This window comes from Crotalus tigris, unplaced genomic scaffold, assembly GCF_016545835.1.
Source record: "Crotalus tigris isolate CLP2741 ecotype Arizona unplaced genomic scaffold, ASM1654583v1 scf7180000024426.592134, whole genome shotgun sequence".
In the NCBI taxonomy this organism is placed as follows: domain Eukaryota; kingdom Metazoa; phylum Chordata; class Lepidosauria; order Squamata; family Viperidae; genus Crotalus; species Crotalus tigris.
The window spans coordinates 577,048-592,134 of record NW_024100593.1 but is presented as its reverse complement, the minus strand read 5'-3'; the positions used below and the strand labels follow the sequence as shown (position 1 = coordinate 592,134).

Sequence of the window (15,087 nt, the reverse complement as noted above, 5' to 3'; positions counted from 1 at the left end):
ATGAGAACAGTTGTATATCTCTGCTGGATTCCTTCACTGCCAACTCTCCCTGGTTTGCCTCTACATTCTGAATTACTTCTGGTAAGGCTTTGATTTCTTTGCCCTGGGTAAACCTTTGCAGTTCGTCCAATTCTGTTTCTGTGAATAGTTTATTTTGTATTATAAATTGGCGTTGATCTGCTAGTCTCTGTTCTGTGCATTTCTGATTCTGGATGTTGTTCTTTTCCAGAACGGTGCATTAGTTTTAGATATCTCTCTGTTGGACTTGATCTGTAGTAACAGATCATTATTTCTTTGTTTTCAATCACTGTGTATTTGCGATGGGTAAACACCTTTTCTTCCAGTAGTTCTGCAGCTGCTGGCCCTGGTTGCTCAGCCAACAGTCCTGAGTCCTGTAACCCATTTTTCACCAGATATCCAGGAACTCCAATATCTAGCACGGACCTTGTTAACCCGGGTGACGTCCGAGCCGGTATGGCATTCTGCAATTTACGTCTCACCATATTTTTTATGGGAGAGACACTCTTTGTTTGACTCCTCTGATGAGACCTGTCCAGTATGGTTGAACCTCTGGCATAGCTCTCATCTTCCTCAGAGTACACAAGCCCCACAACCACGTCAAGGTAGGGCCTCACTGGGGGTTATTATTATTATTATTATTATTATTATTATTATTATTATTATTATTATTATTATTATTATTATTACTATATCCGAGTCCTGTTTTTAAGTTTTACTTAATTCCAATCACCGTGTTCCAATTTAGCCTTAAAAGAATTTTCACTGGGATGCACAAAGTGTTTTATTCTGAGGGCAATATTACACGAACCTGTTCTTCCTCCCCCCCCCCAATATTTTGAATTTGAAGCTATTTTCTGTGCAAAGTGAATATAGTCGGATACCCTGCTACCTAAGAAAGATTGTGTGTATTGGATGGATTTCAGAATTAATTTAGCTGCATGATTCTTAGCTCAAAATTCTCATTCATGCCCAGCACTGTACAGAGAGTACAAGGCACTAAAGGAATCCAAGGAGCATCGTGATCTTGCTGAATCGGTCAAGAGCTGCCACCAAGAAAATCAGGAACCTAGAGCACCGGAAAAGGTAATGATGAGTTACTAGTTTTGCAAAATAGTTATTCTCTTTGCTCACCCTGATTCCCTGAAGTGGAAAAAAAAATTCATTTTGCCTGTCTTCATTTAAAAGGCAGGGGGTCTAGCCCTTTGATGGGACTGTGGACTTCAACTCCCAGAATCAGGAATTCCTCAGTCAGGATGGTTTAAGACGGGGTTCTTCAAAACTTAGCCCTTTGATGACTTGTGGACTTCAACTCCCAGAATTCCTCAGTCAGGATGTTTTAAGACAGGGGTCTTCCAGCTTGGCCCTTTGATGACTTGTGGACTTCAACTCCCAGAATTCCTCAGTCAGGATGTTTTAAGACGGGTCTTCCAACTTGGCCCTTTGATGACTTGTGGACTTCAACTCCCAGAATTCCTCAGTCAGGATGTTTTAAGACGGGTCTTCCAACTTGGCCCTTTGATGACTTGTGGACTTCAACTCCCAGAATTCCTCAGTCAGGATGTTTTAAGACGGGTCTTCCAACTTGGCCCTTTGATGACTTGTGGACTTCAACTCCCAGAATTCCTCAGTCAGGATGTTTTAAGACAGGTCTTCCAACTTGGCCCTTTGATGACTTGTGGACTTCAACTCCCAGAATTCCTCAGCCAGGCACGCATGCCTGGCTGAGGAATTCTGGGAGTTGAAGTCCACAAGTCATCAAAGGGCCAAGTTGGAAGACTCCTGCTTTAAAGCAAAACTTGTTTTAACAACATCTGCTTGTGTTTGTGCATTATGCTAAATCTAGTTACTATAACAGTCACATTTATGGGTTCACACAATACAATACACTGAACCACAAAAGATAAGCCCAGATTCAAACTAACCAAGCTTATGTATTTTGCAAATGCAGCCACTAGATGTTTAATTGACTTGTTAAGTGAGTTGTAGAACACCTTATCATTTTCCCTGAAATTTCCTATGGCTAGTTAACATTTCCTTCACTCCTTTTGTACCCAGCATCCAAAACTCATTGGTTGTGTTTGCGCAGTTTGCAAACCCTAGTTTACCTAATCCTAGTTTGCTCATTTAACCCAACTATCTCAATTTGCATAGGGCAAACTATTGATTAGTCACACCCACTGCATTCACACAACAGGGCAACCCCCCAAAAAAGATGGTCAAGTTTGTGGCTCTGTCCGGGTCTTTTTGAAAATACGATAGTAACATTAGCAACTGAGTTGTCTTTTTCTCTGCTTGGATCTGTTTTTTAAGGCATCTGATTTCGGTTCCTGGGGAGCACATCTGAATCGAGGGCAGAAGATTCCTAAACTGACCCAGCAGAATCCAGAGGCCTTGCAGGGCTCCGCACAGCATTTTGGGATGAAGCTGAAATGCAACTTGGGCGCAAAAATTAAGGTCTGTTGAGGATTGCATAAAACATACTTAATTGCTACATCGTTGTATTTTCTGAATTCATACAGTGCAACATATATTGTACAAAAGATCATAGTTTTGAATGTAGAAGTACTGTAGCTTGACTTCTGGAGGACGAAAGTCAATAAAGAAGCAAAGGGGCCAATTTAATTTCTTTCTTACCTCTGCTGTATTGTCCACAAACATAAGACTATTGCATCTCAGTTTGAGTTAGCTACTATAGATATCTCCCATAGCATTCTCTGGGCTCGTTGTTGTTAGTTGCGAAGTAGTGTCCGACCCATCACAAGCCCATGGACAACGTTCCTCCAGGCCTTCCTGTCCTCTGCCATCTTCTGGAGTCCATTGAAGCTCAGGCCTCCTGCTTCAGGGACTCCATCCAGCCACCTCATCCTCTGTCGTCCCCTTCTTCTCTTGCCCGCCATCTTTCCCAGCATTAGACTCTTCTCCAGGAAGTCCTTCCTTCTCATTAGGTGGCCAAAGTCCTTGAGTTTCAACTTCAGGATCTGGCCTTCTAAAGAGCAGTCGGGGTTGATCTCCTCCAGGACTGACCGGTTGGATCGCCTTGCAGTCCAGGGGACTCGCCGAAGTCTTCTCCAGCACCGGAGTTCAAAGGCCTCCATTCTTTGGCACTCAGCCTTTCTTAGGGCTCAGCCTTCTCTGGACTCATAGCTAGTACTAATTCAGAACTGTTCAGCAACATTTGACCTGGAAGGAAAGTCTACGTTTGTTATTTTAATACATTAAAATAACAGTGTGATGTGACAATAAGAAAATCAAATAAAACGAAAATTAGAAAAATGGCTTTCCTCAGATATATCACTCTTGTCCAGAAACAGAGAGAGAAATAAATCTCAAGAAAAAACCAGAAAAATAGATTGCAGAGAGAAAATTAAAAGGAATTGTTTCCCTCTGTTTCTTTATTTTTTCAAAAACAGGTCAGGTTACCTAGTGATCCTGTTTATCTTTTATTTTAAATATAATTTTCTGATGAGAGTAAATAAAAATAACTAAAGGCTGTCATACTTTATATGTAATTAACCCAATATGTGATCTTGATTGTTTGAATTCTAACCTTGTAAATCAGGGGTGTCAAATGCCAGCCCGTGGGCTGGATGCGTCATGCCAAAACTGCGTCCACCCCATTGCCGACAATGGGGGGGAAAGTCATGATATGTCATGACACATCATGTGATGTTACAAGTTTGATACCCCTGTTGTAAATAGTGTAAAGGAGAAAAGGAGGGTTATCTTGTAAATTTAATGATGACGATGATGATAATAATAATAAAGTTTGATGGGTCCTTGGAGGTCATCTAGTCCAACCCACTGCTCAGGCAGGAAACCCTATACCATTTCAGACAAATGGCTGTCTAGTCTCTTCTTAAAGACTTCCAGTGTTGGAGCATTCACCACTCCTGGAGGCAGGTAGTTCCACTGGTTAATTGTTCTAACTGTCAGGAAGTGTCTCCTTAGTTCTAGGTTGCTTCTCTCCTTGGCTGGTTTCCACCTGTTGCTTCTTGTCCTGCCTTCAGGTGCTTTGGAGGATAGTCTCACTCCCTCTTCTTTGGGGCAGCTCTTGAGATACTGGAAGACTGCTATCATGTCCCCCCTGGTCCTTCTCTTCATTAGACTAGACATCCCTAATTCCAGCAGCCGTTCTTTATATGTTTTAGCCTCCAGTCCCCTGATCATCTTTATTGCTCTTCTCTGTACTCTTTCTAGAGTCTCAACATTTAGGCCCAAACCTTCCAAAAGACTTAGTTCTCCTCTTGGCCTGTGGAGTGAAGAATATATTCATTGTGTAGAGTTTCTTAGATGGATGACCATATAAATTGGGTAAATAAAATACGCAAGGAATTTGCAAGCAGCAGCATAAAATGTAATAAATGTTAGATTTCAGGAGATTTTCAGTACCAATATCCATCTGATTCTACTAACTGATTTTTTATTTTTGATCCCAGGAATGCCCTATAACTTTAAGGAGATCTCTCACCCCCAAAAGGAAACCAGTTAAATTAGCACAGGATGGACCTCAAATTGAAAAGGTGGTGCCTCTCCCGTCACCAGAAGCTCCTTCGTTAAAAGCTAATCCCAGTGACTTGCCTGCTTCTAATGCCAAGGAACTTACAGCTCTTCTTCCTTCTTCGTTTCCAGACCTGGCTGGTACTCAGCTCTGTTTTCCTGGTCCGAAACCGAGACTGCCATCATTGGACCGGTTGCGATGGCAAAAGCAGACAGTAACGAAACGTTTGAGCAGTTTGGATGCTGGGTGGCTAGACAGGTGCCAAGGTACAAAATTGGAGAGCAGAGAGGAACAAATCAAAGACTTCAGTTTGGACCCAATTAATGGGACGGAGCTATGCCGAGGATTGCCAGAACGCATTTCTTTCCAAACACAGACTCCCTTTTTCCAACCTGGAGAAAGAAAATGGGGAAAGGATTGCAAATCTCTTCAGGAAAACCGTCAGCAGGGCGTGTTGGAGAGGCAAAATCCCGAAGGCCTCAATCCAGCGAGCGCACAGGATAATAATCCAGCTTCAGACCAAGAAAGGATCGGTGTAGTCTTCCAGGAAACCAGTGCTGAAATTCCCACTGCCGAGCAGATGCAGAGCCTGAAAACTGGCAGAAAAGATGGCAACTGGAAAACGGAGGAGCCTCTCCTGCAAGGCGCTTCATCCAGGCTGGGGGGTGATTTGTGTGATGGGGAGAGCGGGCAGCCTCCCCTTACCCAGGCAAGGAAAATATCAAGCAGGAAGAGGCATCTGGATCCTGCAGCTGACGATGAAGTTGCTCTGGGCAGTTCCAAACACGGCGTTTGTGCCAAGCGCCAAAGGACTAAAGAGCGGGTTGTCAAAAAACTGCGCCCTGTCAGTCAAAAGCCAGGAAAGGACGAATACGACTTTGACCAAGACCCTGTCAAAGTGCAAGAGGGAAAAAAGAAGATGTCTCCGCTTCTTTCTGAAAATATATTTGGAGACCTCCTTGAGGAAAACGGCCCGAAGAGGAGTGGGAAGTCCGTCACTCCAAGCTTCAGGTATATCCCTCGCTTTTTCCTGGAGTCAGGAGCTGGCTGGGGAATTCTGGGAGTTGAAGTCCTCAGTTGCCAAGGTCGGATAGTCCTGCTTTGCATTGATAGTGAGTTTTTTTTTTTCTTCCCCCAGGCAGCCACCGAAGAAATGTGGCAATTTTGTCCGGCTCAATATGAAAACGAAATCCCACGTAAAGAGTTGCAGCTTGAAGGGAAAACACCTCCGCAAGCAGGTAAGTTGCTGTCAACGCTGCTAACATTGGATGTTCTTGCCTTGACAACATCTGGAGATGCAGCCTTTTTCTTTCTTATGCTTTACTCTTAGAATTAGATGATACTTGTAAGTCTTTAAAGAGATCAGTATAAAAACAATTACAATTACAATGCTATATAAAAACTAGAACTGAGGAAGGGGGGGGGAAACGAGGCCACCTTATCCCATCAACCACTTCTTATCCCATCAGCCACTTCCAGCAGAAGGTGCCCTTCTTGGGGCCCCAAACCATGTGGCGAAATTAGGTTTTGATATTCTTCCCGGATGGCCAAAGGAGTGGGAGCAGTTCTCATTTCCAGTGGCAGGATGTTCCACAGGGCCGGGTCCACAATAGGAGCGGTTCTTCTCCTTGAGTCCTCCAGCCAGAATTCCTTGACCAATGGGGTCTGTAGCAGCCTCTTCTGCTGGAACAAGTCGGGTGGGCTGTTCCCATTGGGGCAGGATGGCTCCTTGGATAATTCCCTAGTGGGCTACGTAGGGAAGGATGAACAAGTCTCTTTGCCTCTTTGCCTCACCTGTATTTTGCTTCCCTCTAGGTGTGGAAGCAGAAGTGGCAGAAAAAGGGGCAACTGTTTGGTGGAGGTGGCAGGCTTGTGGACCGGAGTAATGACACTTGCTTCAAATGCGGGGGACGTGGTCACTGGTCTTCCCAGTGCAAAGGTGAATGTGGTGGGTCTGGCTAGCTGACATTATCAGACTGGGAAGTTTGATTGCAGAATCCAGGTTAGTTAGCGAAGGTTGCCTTGAAGCCACAGAGGAATGCACTGTGTATTTACCTGAAAAGACTTTTCTGATTTTGAGAGAAGGGTCTCCCTTGCCAAAGAAACAGTAAAAAAAAAAAAGATAACAAAAAAACCCTTCTTTACCTTATTGATAGTGGAATATATTAATATTAATATTAATAATGGAATATAGACATGAACAGCAACAGAAAGAGCAAACTTGAGAATAAATAGAGTAGAATTGAATTGAATTGAATTGAATTTAACAAATATGATAGAATATCAGAGTAGGAAGGGACCTTGGAGGTCATCTAGTCTAACCCCCTGTTCAGGCAGGAAGCCCTATACTATTTCAGACAAATGGCTGTCCAGTCTCTTCTTAAAAACTTCCAGTGTTGGAGCACTCACAACTTCTGGAGGCAGGTGGTTCCACTGGTTAATTGTTCTCACTGTCAGAAAGTTTCCTCCTTAGTTCCAGGTTGCTTCTCTCCTTGATTAGTTTCCACCCGTTGCTTCTTGTCCTGCCTTTTAGTGTGCTTTGCAGAATAGGTTGACTCCCTCTTTAACACTGGAAGTTTTTAAGAAGAAACTGGACAGCCAGTTGTCTGAAATGGTATAGGGTTTCCTGCCTGAGCAGGGGGTTGGACTAGATGACCTCCAAGGTCCCTTCCAACTCTGATATTCTGTTATGTTACTCACTTACATCCATCTAAGTCAGTGGTTCTCAACCTATGGGTTGCGACCCCATTTGGGGTCGATTGACCATTTTTCGGGGGTCGCCAAAGGCAGCGATCTGCCATTTTCTCCCCTCCGGGGGCGGCGCCGCGCATGTGCGCTGCACATGGGGGCGGCGGCGCGCCTCCGGGGGCGCCGCCACACATGCACCCCCCGCCCCCATGCGCGCCGCACATGCGCATAACGTTTGTGTGACGGAGTCGCCGTCACACAAACGTTGAGAACCGCTGATCTAAGTTCTATATCATTCAACTGGGTTAGTGGGACCAGCGCTTTCACAACTTTCATAGATTTTTATTGTTTATTGTTTTATTAATAAATTTCTACCATTATTTCTTGTAATATAATTGGTTCTGTCATGCTTTTTTAAATCTTCCTGAGAGATTTGTTCCAATTCAGCATTTCCCAATAAATTAATTATTTTGTGTTCAGTTACACATGTCTTATCTTAATGTAACTGAGCATTAGAATAATTAAACTGGTAATTAATAACCTCTGCCTTATTACATAACTGACTGCTGTTGGCTTGAATTCCAGATGTAAAATTGTATTACTTTTCTTCCTTTAGCAGGAGCCAATAATTTTCCACCTTCCTTTCCTGAATCCGCTGATTAATGAATTTCAAAGAATAATCAAATTGTCCTGAACATATTAGCTGAGAAGAGAGCCATCCCTCTGTATAGATCAAACATTTCTCAGGGGCAATTTCCCAGGTTTAATTAGGCTCAATCAGCAGCAGAGGCATAAAATAACCATTGATAGAAATATAAAAACTAAAATAAACATAATGAAAACATACTGTCGGGCTTGTCCTGACTTGGTCCTTTAGAAAAAGAAGAGCCTTTGACTGCCCTTGCAGTGGAAGGTATAATAATAATAATAATAATTAATAATAATAATAATAATAATAATAATAATGAGGAGGAGGAGGAGGAAAGAAAGAAAGAAGAAGAAGAAAGAAGAAGATGTGGATGTTTGATGGTATTACAGATATCGTCGCAGGATGGAAGCAGTTGCGGCCTTACTAGGAACTGCTTCCATCCTGCGACGAGATCTGTAATACCATCAAACATCCACATCTGCCTATCCCAGGTCCTGGGTAAGGACTCGATAAGTAGACAAAATGCCAAATCCAGTCTGAACATCTGGCTGACTGCGATGATTAATAATAATAATAATAGGAACTGCTTCCATCCTGCGACGATATCTGTAATACCATCAAACATCCACATCTGCCTATCCCAGTCCTGGGTAAGGACTCGATAAGTAGACAAAATGCCAAATCCAGTCTGAACATTTGGCTGACTGTGCGATGATCCATAATAATAATAATAAAGTTGGAAGGGACCTTGGAGGTCATCAAGTCCAACCCCCTGCTCAGGCAGGAAACAGTATACCATTTCGGACAAATGGCTGTCCAGTCTCTTCTTAAAAACCTCCAGTGATGGAGCATTCACAGCTTCTGGTGGCAGGTTGTTCCACTGGTTAATTGTTCTAACTGTCAGGAAGTTTCTCCTTAGTTCTAGGTTGCTTCTCTCCTTGATTAGTTTCCATCTGTTGCTTCTTGTCCTGCCTTCAGGGGCTTTGGAGAATAGCTTGACTCCCTCTTCTTTGGGGCAGCCCCTGAGATATTGGAACACTGCTGTCATGTCCCCCCTCGTCCGTCTCTTCATTAAACTAGACCTACCCAATTCCAGCAGCCGTTCCTTATATGTTTTAGCCTCCAGTCCCTTAATCATCTTTGTTGCTCTTCTCTGCACTCTTTCTAGAGTCTCAACATCTTTTTTACATCGTGGTGACCAAAACTGGATGCAGGATTCCAAGTGTGGCCTTACCAAGGCCTTGTAAAGTGTTATTAACGCTTCGTGTGATCTTGATTCTCTCCCTCTGTTAATGCAGCCTAGCACTGTGTTGGCCTTTTTGGCAGCTGCAGCACACGGCTGGCTCGTGTGTTTAAGAACTCTTCATTGCAATCACTGAGCCACAGTGACGGAAAATATTATTTGCATTCCTTTGGTGCAGTGGTTCTCAACCTGTGGGTCGAACGACCACTTCACGGGGGTCGCCAAACAACGCAGTCCGCCATTTTTTCCCCCCTTTTCCTTAGCTGGGATCCTCCCTTTTATTCTATTGGCTTTTGAAAGCCAATAGAAGAAACTCTCTTGAATAGAGTCTAATTCCATTGGCTTTCCAAAGCCAACAGGAATTGTCCAGGCTGTCTCTGCCCTGCTGAGCCCGCCAAAAGTCCCCTTCTGCAAACGGGGCTGCACCAGTTGAGTAGTCCTCGACTTACGACCGGTTGAGTAGTCCTCGACTTACGACCGGTTGGAGGGGGGTCGCGGCATTAAAAAAGGTTGAGAACCACTGCTTTGGTGTCATCCGTACAGGTCAACTCCCTGCTCCTGAGAGCCAGCAGGAAGAGGATAGCTGTGCTGCTGAAGAGGAAGTGCCCTTGTTAACTCTGGAGGAAGTGGCTCGGATGACCAATACGGCTTACACGAGAATTGCAGGTAAGGGGCAGGAGCTATGCATCTACCAGGCCAGAGCCTGGATTGTTTCTGGGTTGCCTCAAACCAGGCGATAAGGTGTAGCATCCCGATGAGGTTGGGTTGCGGTTAAGGCTATTAATCACCAACGCTCCCTCTGACGAGAATTTCTCCCTCAATTCTCCTTTCTCAGCAAAGGGTGAGAACGGCCAAGAAACCCTGGAGCCGTCCGCTCAGGAAGAAAGTTACCTGCAAATAGGAAGGCCTGCCTCTGAAACAATCACTCCAGCTGCACCGATGGAGCCTTTCTACAAATTGGGGCCAGATAAGAAAGTGAGAGGTAAGACTCTGGTTGTGAGGAAAACAACTCCTTAGAGCAGACATGTCAAACCCAAGGCCCGGGGGCCGGATGCGGCCTGCGAAATGGTTTCATGTGGTCCGTGAAGCCATCCTGGAAATAGTGAGGGAACGGCCCCCGCTGCCTTGGCCCTGGCCCAGGCCGGCCGGGAGCCCTTGTACAACTTTGTGGTGGCCATCTATGCTGAAACGCATTCAGTCTTAGCTCCACAAGGCCATCTAGAAACAGCCAGGGACCGGCCCCTGCCGTGTCGCCCCCGCCCCCTGGGTGCATGCTGGGGAGGGGTCACCCTTTGTGAGGAATGAAGAAATGGACCATGCCTTGGTGCTTGCCCCGGTCCCACCCCCTTCTGCCAGAGACCCTCAGATCTGTCCCACTTCTGCCCAGGCCCCCACAGGCCCCCTTGGTGCGAACGATGTAGAGCTGGCCATGCCCACCCAGTAGACCACACCCACTCCATCCACGCCCACCCAGTAAGCCGCACCCACCCTGACCGCCACCCCCACCCCCCAGGGCAACCACAGTGCTGATGCGGCCCTCAATGAAATTGAGTTTGACACCCCTGCCTTAGAGGAGTGGAGGAAGGCTAAAACATAAAAGAACAGTTGCAGGAATTGGGTATGTCTAGTTTAATGAAGAGAAGGACGAGGGGGGACAGGATAGCAGGGTTCCTGACAGTGAGGACAATCAACCAGTGGAACAGCTTACCCCCGGAAATTGTGGGTGCTCCATCACTGGAGATTTTGAAGACGAGGCTAGACAATCACCTGTCTGAGACGGTATAGATTCTCCCGCTTGAGCAGGGGGCTGGACTAGAAGACCTCCAAGGTCCCTTCCAGCTCCATCCTCTATTCTATTGTAAAGGAGAGAAGCAACCTGGAATTAAGGAGAAATTTCCTGACAGTGAGAACAATTAACCAATGGAACAACCTGCCTCCAGAAGCTGTGAATGATCCAACACTGGAGGTTTTTAAAAAGAGATTGGACAGCCATCTGTTCAAAATGGTATAGGGCAGTGGTGGCGAAGCTATGGCACGCGTGCCAGAGGCGGCATTCGGAGCCCTCTCTGTGGGCACGCGCGCCATGCCCCGGAGATGGCAACCGTCCCTCTTTAAACAACTGCCCGCTAACTCGCCAAGGTCCCACGTGGCCAGATGCATCCCAGCACCCATGCGCTCGCTGGCCTCTGTGTGCGGGGGCCAATGGGTTCAGGCAGCACCGCCCCGGCCCCTGCCTCGCCTTGCCCTGTGACAATGGCACCCCCCCGCCCTGCCTTGCCTCGCCTCTCCCCGCAGGACGAGCCTCCTGCCCACCGCCCCACCTGCCAGAGACCCCCTGGATCTCCCCCAACTGTGCCCGGCCCCCACAGGCGTCCCTCCCCACGAGCAACATTGAGGTGATCACGCCCACCTTGGCCACACCCACCCAATCTGCCATGACCACCACAGCCACGCCCACCCAGTGGGCCACGCCCACCCGGCGATAAATAAGTGGGTTTTGGGTTGCAGTTTGGGCACTCGGTCTCTAAAAGGTTCGCCATAGGGCAGGACCAGAAGCAACGGATGGAAACTCATCAAGGCGAGAAGCAACCTGGAATTAAGGAGAAACTTCCTGACAGTGAGGACAATCAACCAGTGGAACAACCTGCCTCCAGAAATTGCGGGTGCTCCATCACTGGAGATTTTTAAGAAGCGACTGGACAGTCAGTTGTCTGAGATGGTGTAGGGCAGTGATGGCGAACCTTTTAGAGACTGAGTGCCCAAAAACTGCCCCCTGCCCCCACTCCGCCTCCCATCCTGCCTGCTCCGCCCCCTGCCCTGCCCGCCCGCAGGACCACGCACTGCCTCCATGGCCGCCGCAGATCGCCCAGGCAACCCTGCAACGCCATGGCAGCCATGCCCTCCACCCACACCCCGCAGCATCATCTGCACGCTATGAGGCACGAGGCCTGGCTATGTCCTTGGCTGCGCTGCTTCATGCAGGCCGCGCCCAGGGGCGACTCTCCTCCAGGGGGGTTGCTGGAGAGGTGGGGGCTGTGGGGGGAGGCGGGGCTGGGGCGACGGCACGCGTGCCCACAGAGAGGGCTCCGAGTGCTGCCTCTGGCACGCGTGCCATAGGTTCGCCATCACTGCTATAGGGTTTCCTGCCTGAGCAGGGTGTTGGACTAGAAGACCTCTAAGGTCCCTTCCAATTGGGTTATTCTATGATTATTCTGTTGTTGTTATTCTGAGAAAAATAGAAGGAATGTGTGCTAACTGAGGCAGCTTTGAAGTCCTCAGTTCTGCCCTCCTAAACCTCCAGTTCTCCAGAATCTGGACTCTTTTGTTCAGGGTCCATATCCTTAAGAAATGGCAACGGGGTAAGTGGAAGGTATATTCGTTCAGCGCTTCCTGCTCAGTCCTCCCCAAGGACGGGCGTTCCTCACTGTGGTTGTCCACTGTCTTGTCCAGATACGCCTCCCGAAGTCTTCCAAGCATTGGCTGAGCTGGGTTATACTTCCTTCCGGCCAGGACAGGAAACGGCAGTCATGAGAATACTCTCAGGTAGGGCGTAAAGAAACAAATTTTTAACTTAACTTGGATCTTGGCAGTTGTGGTGGGCAGATGTTTCTGGTATGTCTAGTCCAGGGGTAGGCAACCGTGGCTCTTTTATGACTGGTGGACTTCAACTCCCAGAATTCCTGAGCCAGCATGGGGAAACTATGGCTCCCTTGATGACTCGTGGACTTCAACTCCCAGAATTCCTGAGCCGGCCTGGCTCAGCTTGGAAACCTCTCCCTTTCCCCTCAGCACGGCTGGCTCAGGAATTCTGGGAGTTGAAGTCCACGAGTCATAAAAGAGCCAAGTTTGAAGACTCCTGTCTTAAATCTAATAAACAAAATGGAGGCTGACTGAGGAATTCTGGGAGTTGAAGTCCATCAGTCATAAAAGAGTCAAGATTCCCCACCCCTGGTCTAGGGCAGGGGTAGGCAACCTGGGCTCTTTTATGACTGGTGGATTTCAACTCCCAGAATTCCTGAGCCAGCATGGTTCAGCTTGGAAATCTCTCCCTTTCCCCTCAGCACGGCTGGCTCAGGAATTCTGGGAGTTGAAGTCCACCAGTCATAAACGAGCCAAGGTTGCCTACCCCTGGTCTAGTCTAATGAAGAGAAGGACCAAGGGGGACATGATAGCAGTTTTCCAGTATCTCAGGGGCTGCCCCAAAGAAGAGGGTGTCAAGCTGTTCTCCAAAGCCCCTGAAGGCAGGACAAGAAGCAACGGATGGAAACCGATCAGGGAGAGAAGCAACCTAGAACTAAGGAGAAACTTCCTGACAGTGGGAACAATTAACCAGTGGAACCACCTGCCTTCAGAAACAGTAAATGCTCCAACACTGGAGGTTTTAAAGAAGAGACTGGACAGCCATTTGTCCGAAATGGTGTAAGGTTTCCTGCCCGAGCAGGGGGTTGGACTAGATGACCTCCAAGGTCCCTTCCAACATTATTATGTCCTAGCCTCCTGACAGAACATTGTAACATTGACATAAAAGGCATGTTCCTTTTTTCCTGGCATGCTTGTGCCACTGCACATGGGACATTAGGTCTGCCCCATGGGGGGGGGGGTCTCCATCTTACCTGAAGCTTCGGTTGAGCACACTCAATAGGGCCTAGAGAAAATGCATGTTTTGCATCATGAAGCGTGATTTCGTGTTGCAAAATGAAGGGAAGGAGAAATATAATGTGGTGTGGCACCTCCTCTGTTTTTCTGAGCAAGACGTGGCCCTGTTCTCCAATCCTCCATGGCCCAGTGTTTCTCAACCTTGACAATTTTAAGGCATGTGGACTTCAACTCCCAGAATTCCACAGCCAGCAATGCTGGCTGTGGAATTCTGGGAGTTGAAGTCCACATGCCTTAAAATTGTCAAGGTTGAGAAACACTGGGCCATGCAGACATCAGGTGAAATGTGTGTTTTCTGCTATTTGCTTTAATACATGAAGGGGCAGTGTGCATTGTAGCTTCCTTCCTTCCTTCCTTCCTTCCTTCCTTCCTTCCTTCCTTCCTTCCCTCCCTCCCTCCCTCCCTCCCTCCCTCCCTCCTTCCTTCCTTCCTTCCTTCTCTCTATAGCCACCCATCTCAATCAATGACTCGCTGGCTTATAATTCCAAAACTAAAAACAGTTAAACAAAAAAGCAATTTATAAACATAAAAACATCCAAAATAAATATACAGAGCAGCTGAGATGTGTAGCCAGTAAGCAATAAAGCCCGGAAACGGGGCTCTTAACACATTCATGGTCCCCTAGCTCGGGAACATAGCCAGGTTTTTAAGGCCAACAGGATTGGGGCCATTCTGATCTCCAAGGGGAGGATATTCCACAGAGCAAGTGCCACTGCAGAAATAACACCTCTCCTAGTCCCTGCCAGCCAACAATCTTTGGCTGATGGGATCTGCATCTTGCCCAATCTGCTAGAATGAATTGGATGGACAGAGACTCTTGGAAAATTCTTTAGACTAGAATTTTTGGGGGGCAGTTCCCTACCAGTCACCTTTGAACTGACAGGTGTCTTGGAAGCTGTCAGAAAAGGACACCTAGCTCTGTTTTTTTATTGCCCGCTCTCAAAGTGAAACACATACATGACACACACCTAAACATACTATATATATGTATAGACCCACACCCCTATATATGCTTAACAAATAAATATTAAACACTGTCCATCTTGAGTACATAACGGAAGGAGGAAGGTTGAGAGTTCGCAAGGTTGATGCTGTATGGAATGAAACTCTGGCTGAATCTGGATGTTCTGCTACGAATACCACAAAGCCCCCTCCTCTAAAAAGATAAACAGGTCGAGAAGAGGATGTGTTGTGTCCCAGACAATCTTGCGGTCCCTGCTCAAGCAACGCTTCTGTGCCGTGTCCTGGATGGGAGGGAGGGAACTGCCAACGATCTTTTTGGCCATCCTCACCACTCTCTGCACCGCCTTCCTGTCCGAAGCAAGGATGCTT

The 15,087-nt window shown here is 47.0% G+C and overlaps 1 protein-coding gene across 4 annotated transcripts in view; it reads left to right on the top strand.

Annotated features, from left to right (window-relative positions):
* The first annotated feature begins 844 nt into the window (after positions 1–844).
* Positions 845–15,087, top strand: part of RECQL4 (RecQ like helicase 4) — a 37,894-nt gene continuing 23,651 nt past the window's right edge. For 2 of the 4 annotated variants that reach the window (XR_005555091.1, XM_039330181.1), the window contains exons 1-8: positions 848–1,104; positions 2,332–2,475; positions 4,458–5,530; positions 5,658–5,757; positions 6,335–6,458; positions 9,643–9,765; positions 9,935–10,081; positions 12,550–12,642. Coding sequence is in view for 3 of the 4 variants with exons in the window: in XM_039330181.1 (XP_039186115.1) it covers positions 2,440–2,475; positions 4,458–5,530; positions 5,658–5,757; positions 6,335–6,458; positions 9,643–9,765; positions 9,935–10,081; positions 12,550–12,642 (1,696 nt within the window). In the remaining variant the exon portion in view is untranslated. Of the gene's footprint in view, positions 1,105–1,778; positions 2,476–4,457; positions 5,531–5,657; positions 5,758–6,334; positions 6,459–9,642; positions 9,766–9,934; positions 10,082–12,549; positions 12,643–15,087 lie in introns of those variants that run through there. The other 2 variants (XM_039330183.1, XM_039330182.1) reach the window with 2 other exon arrangements.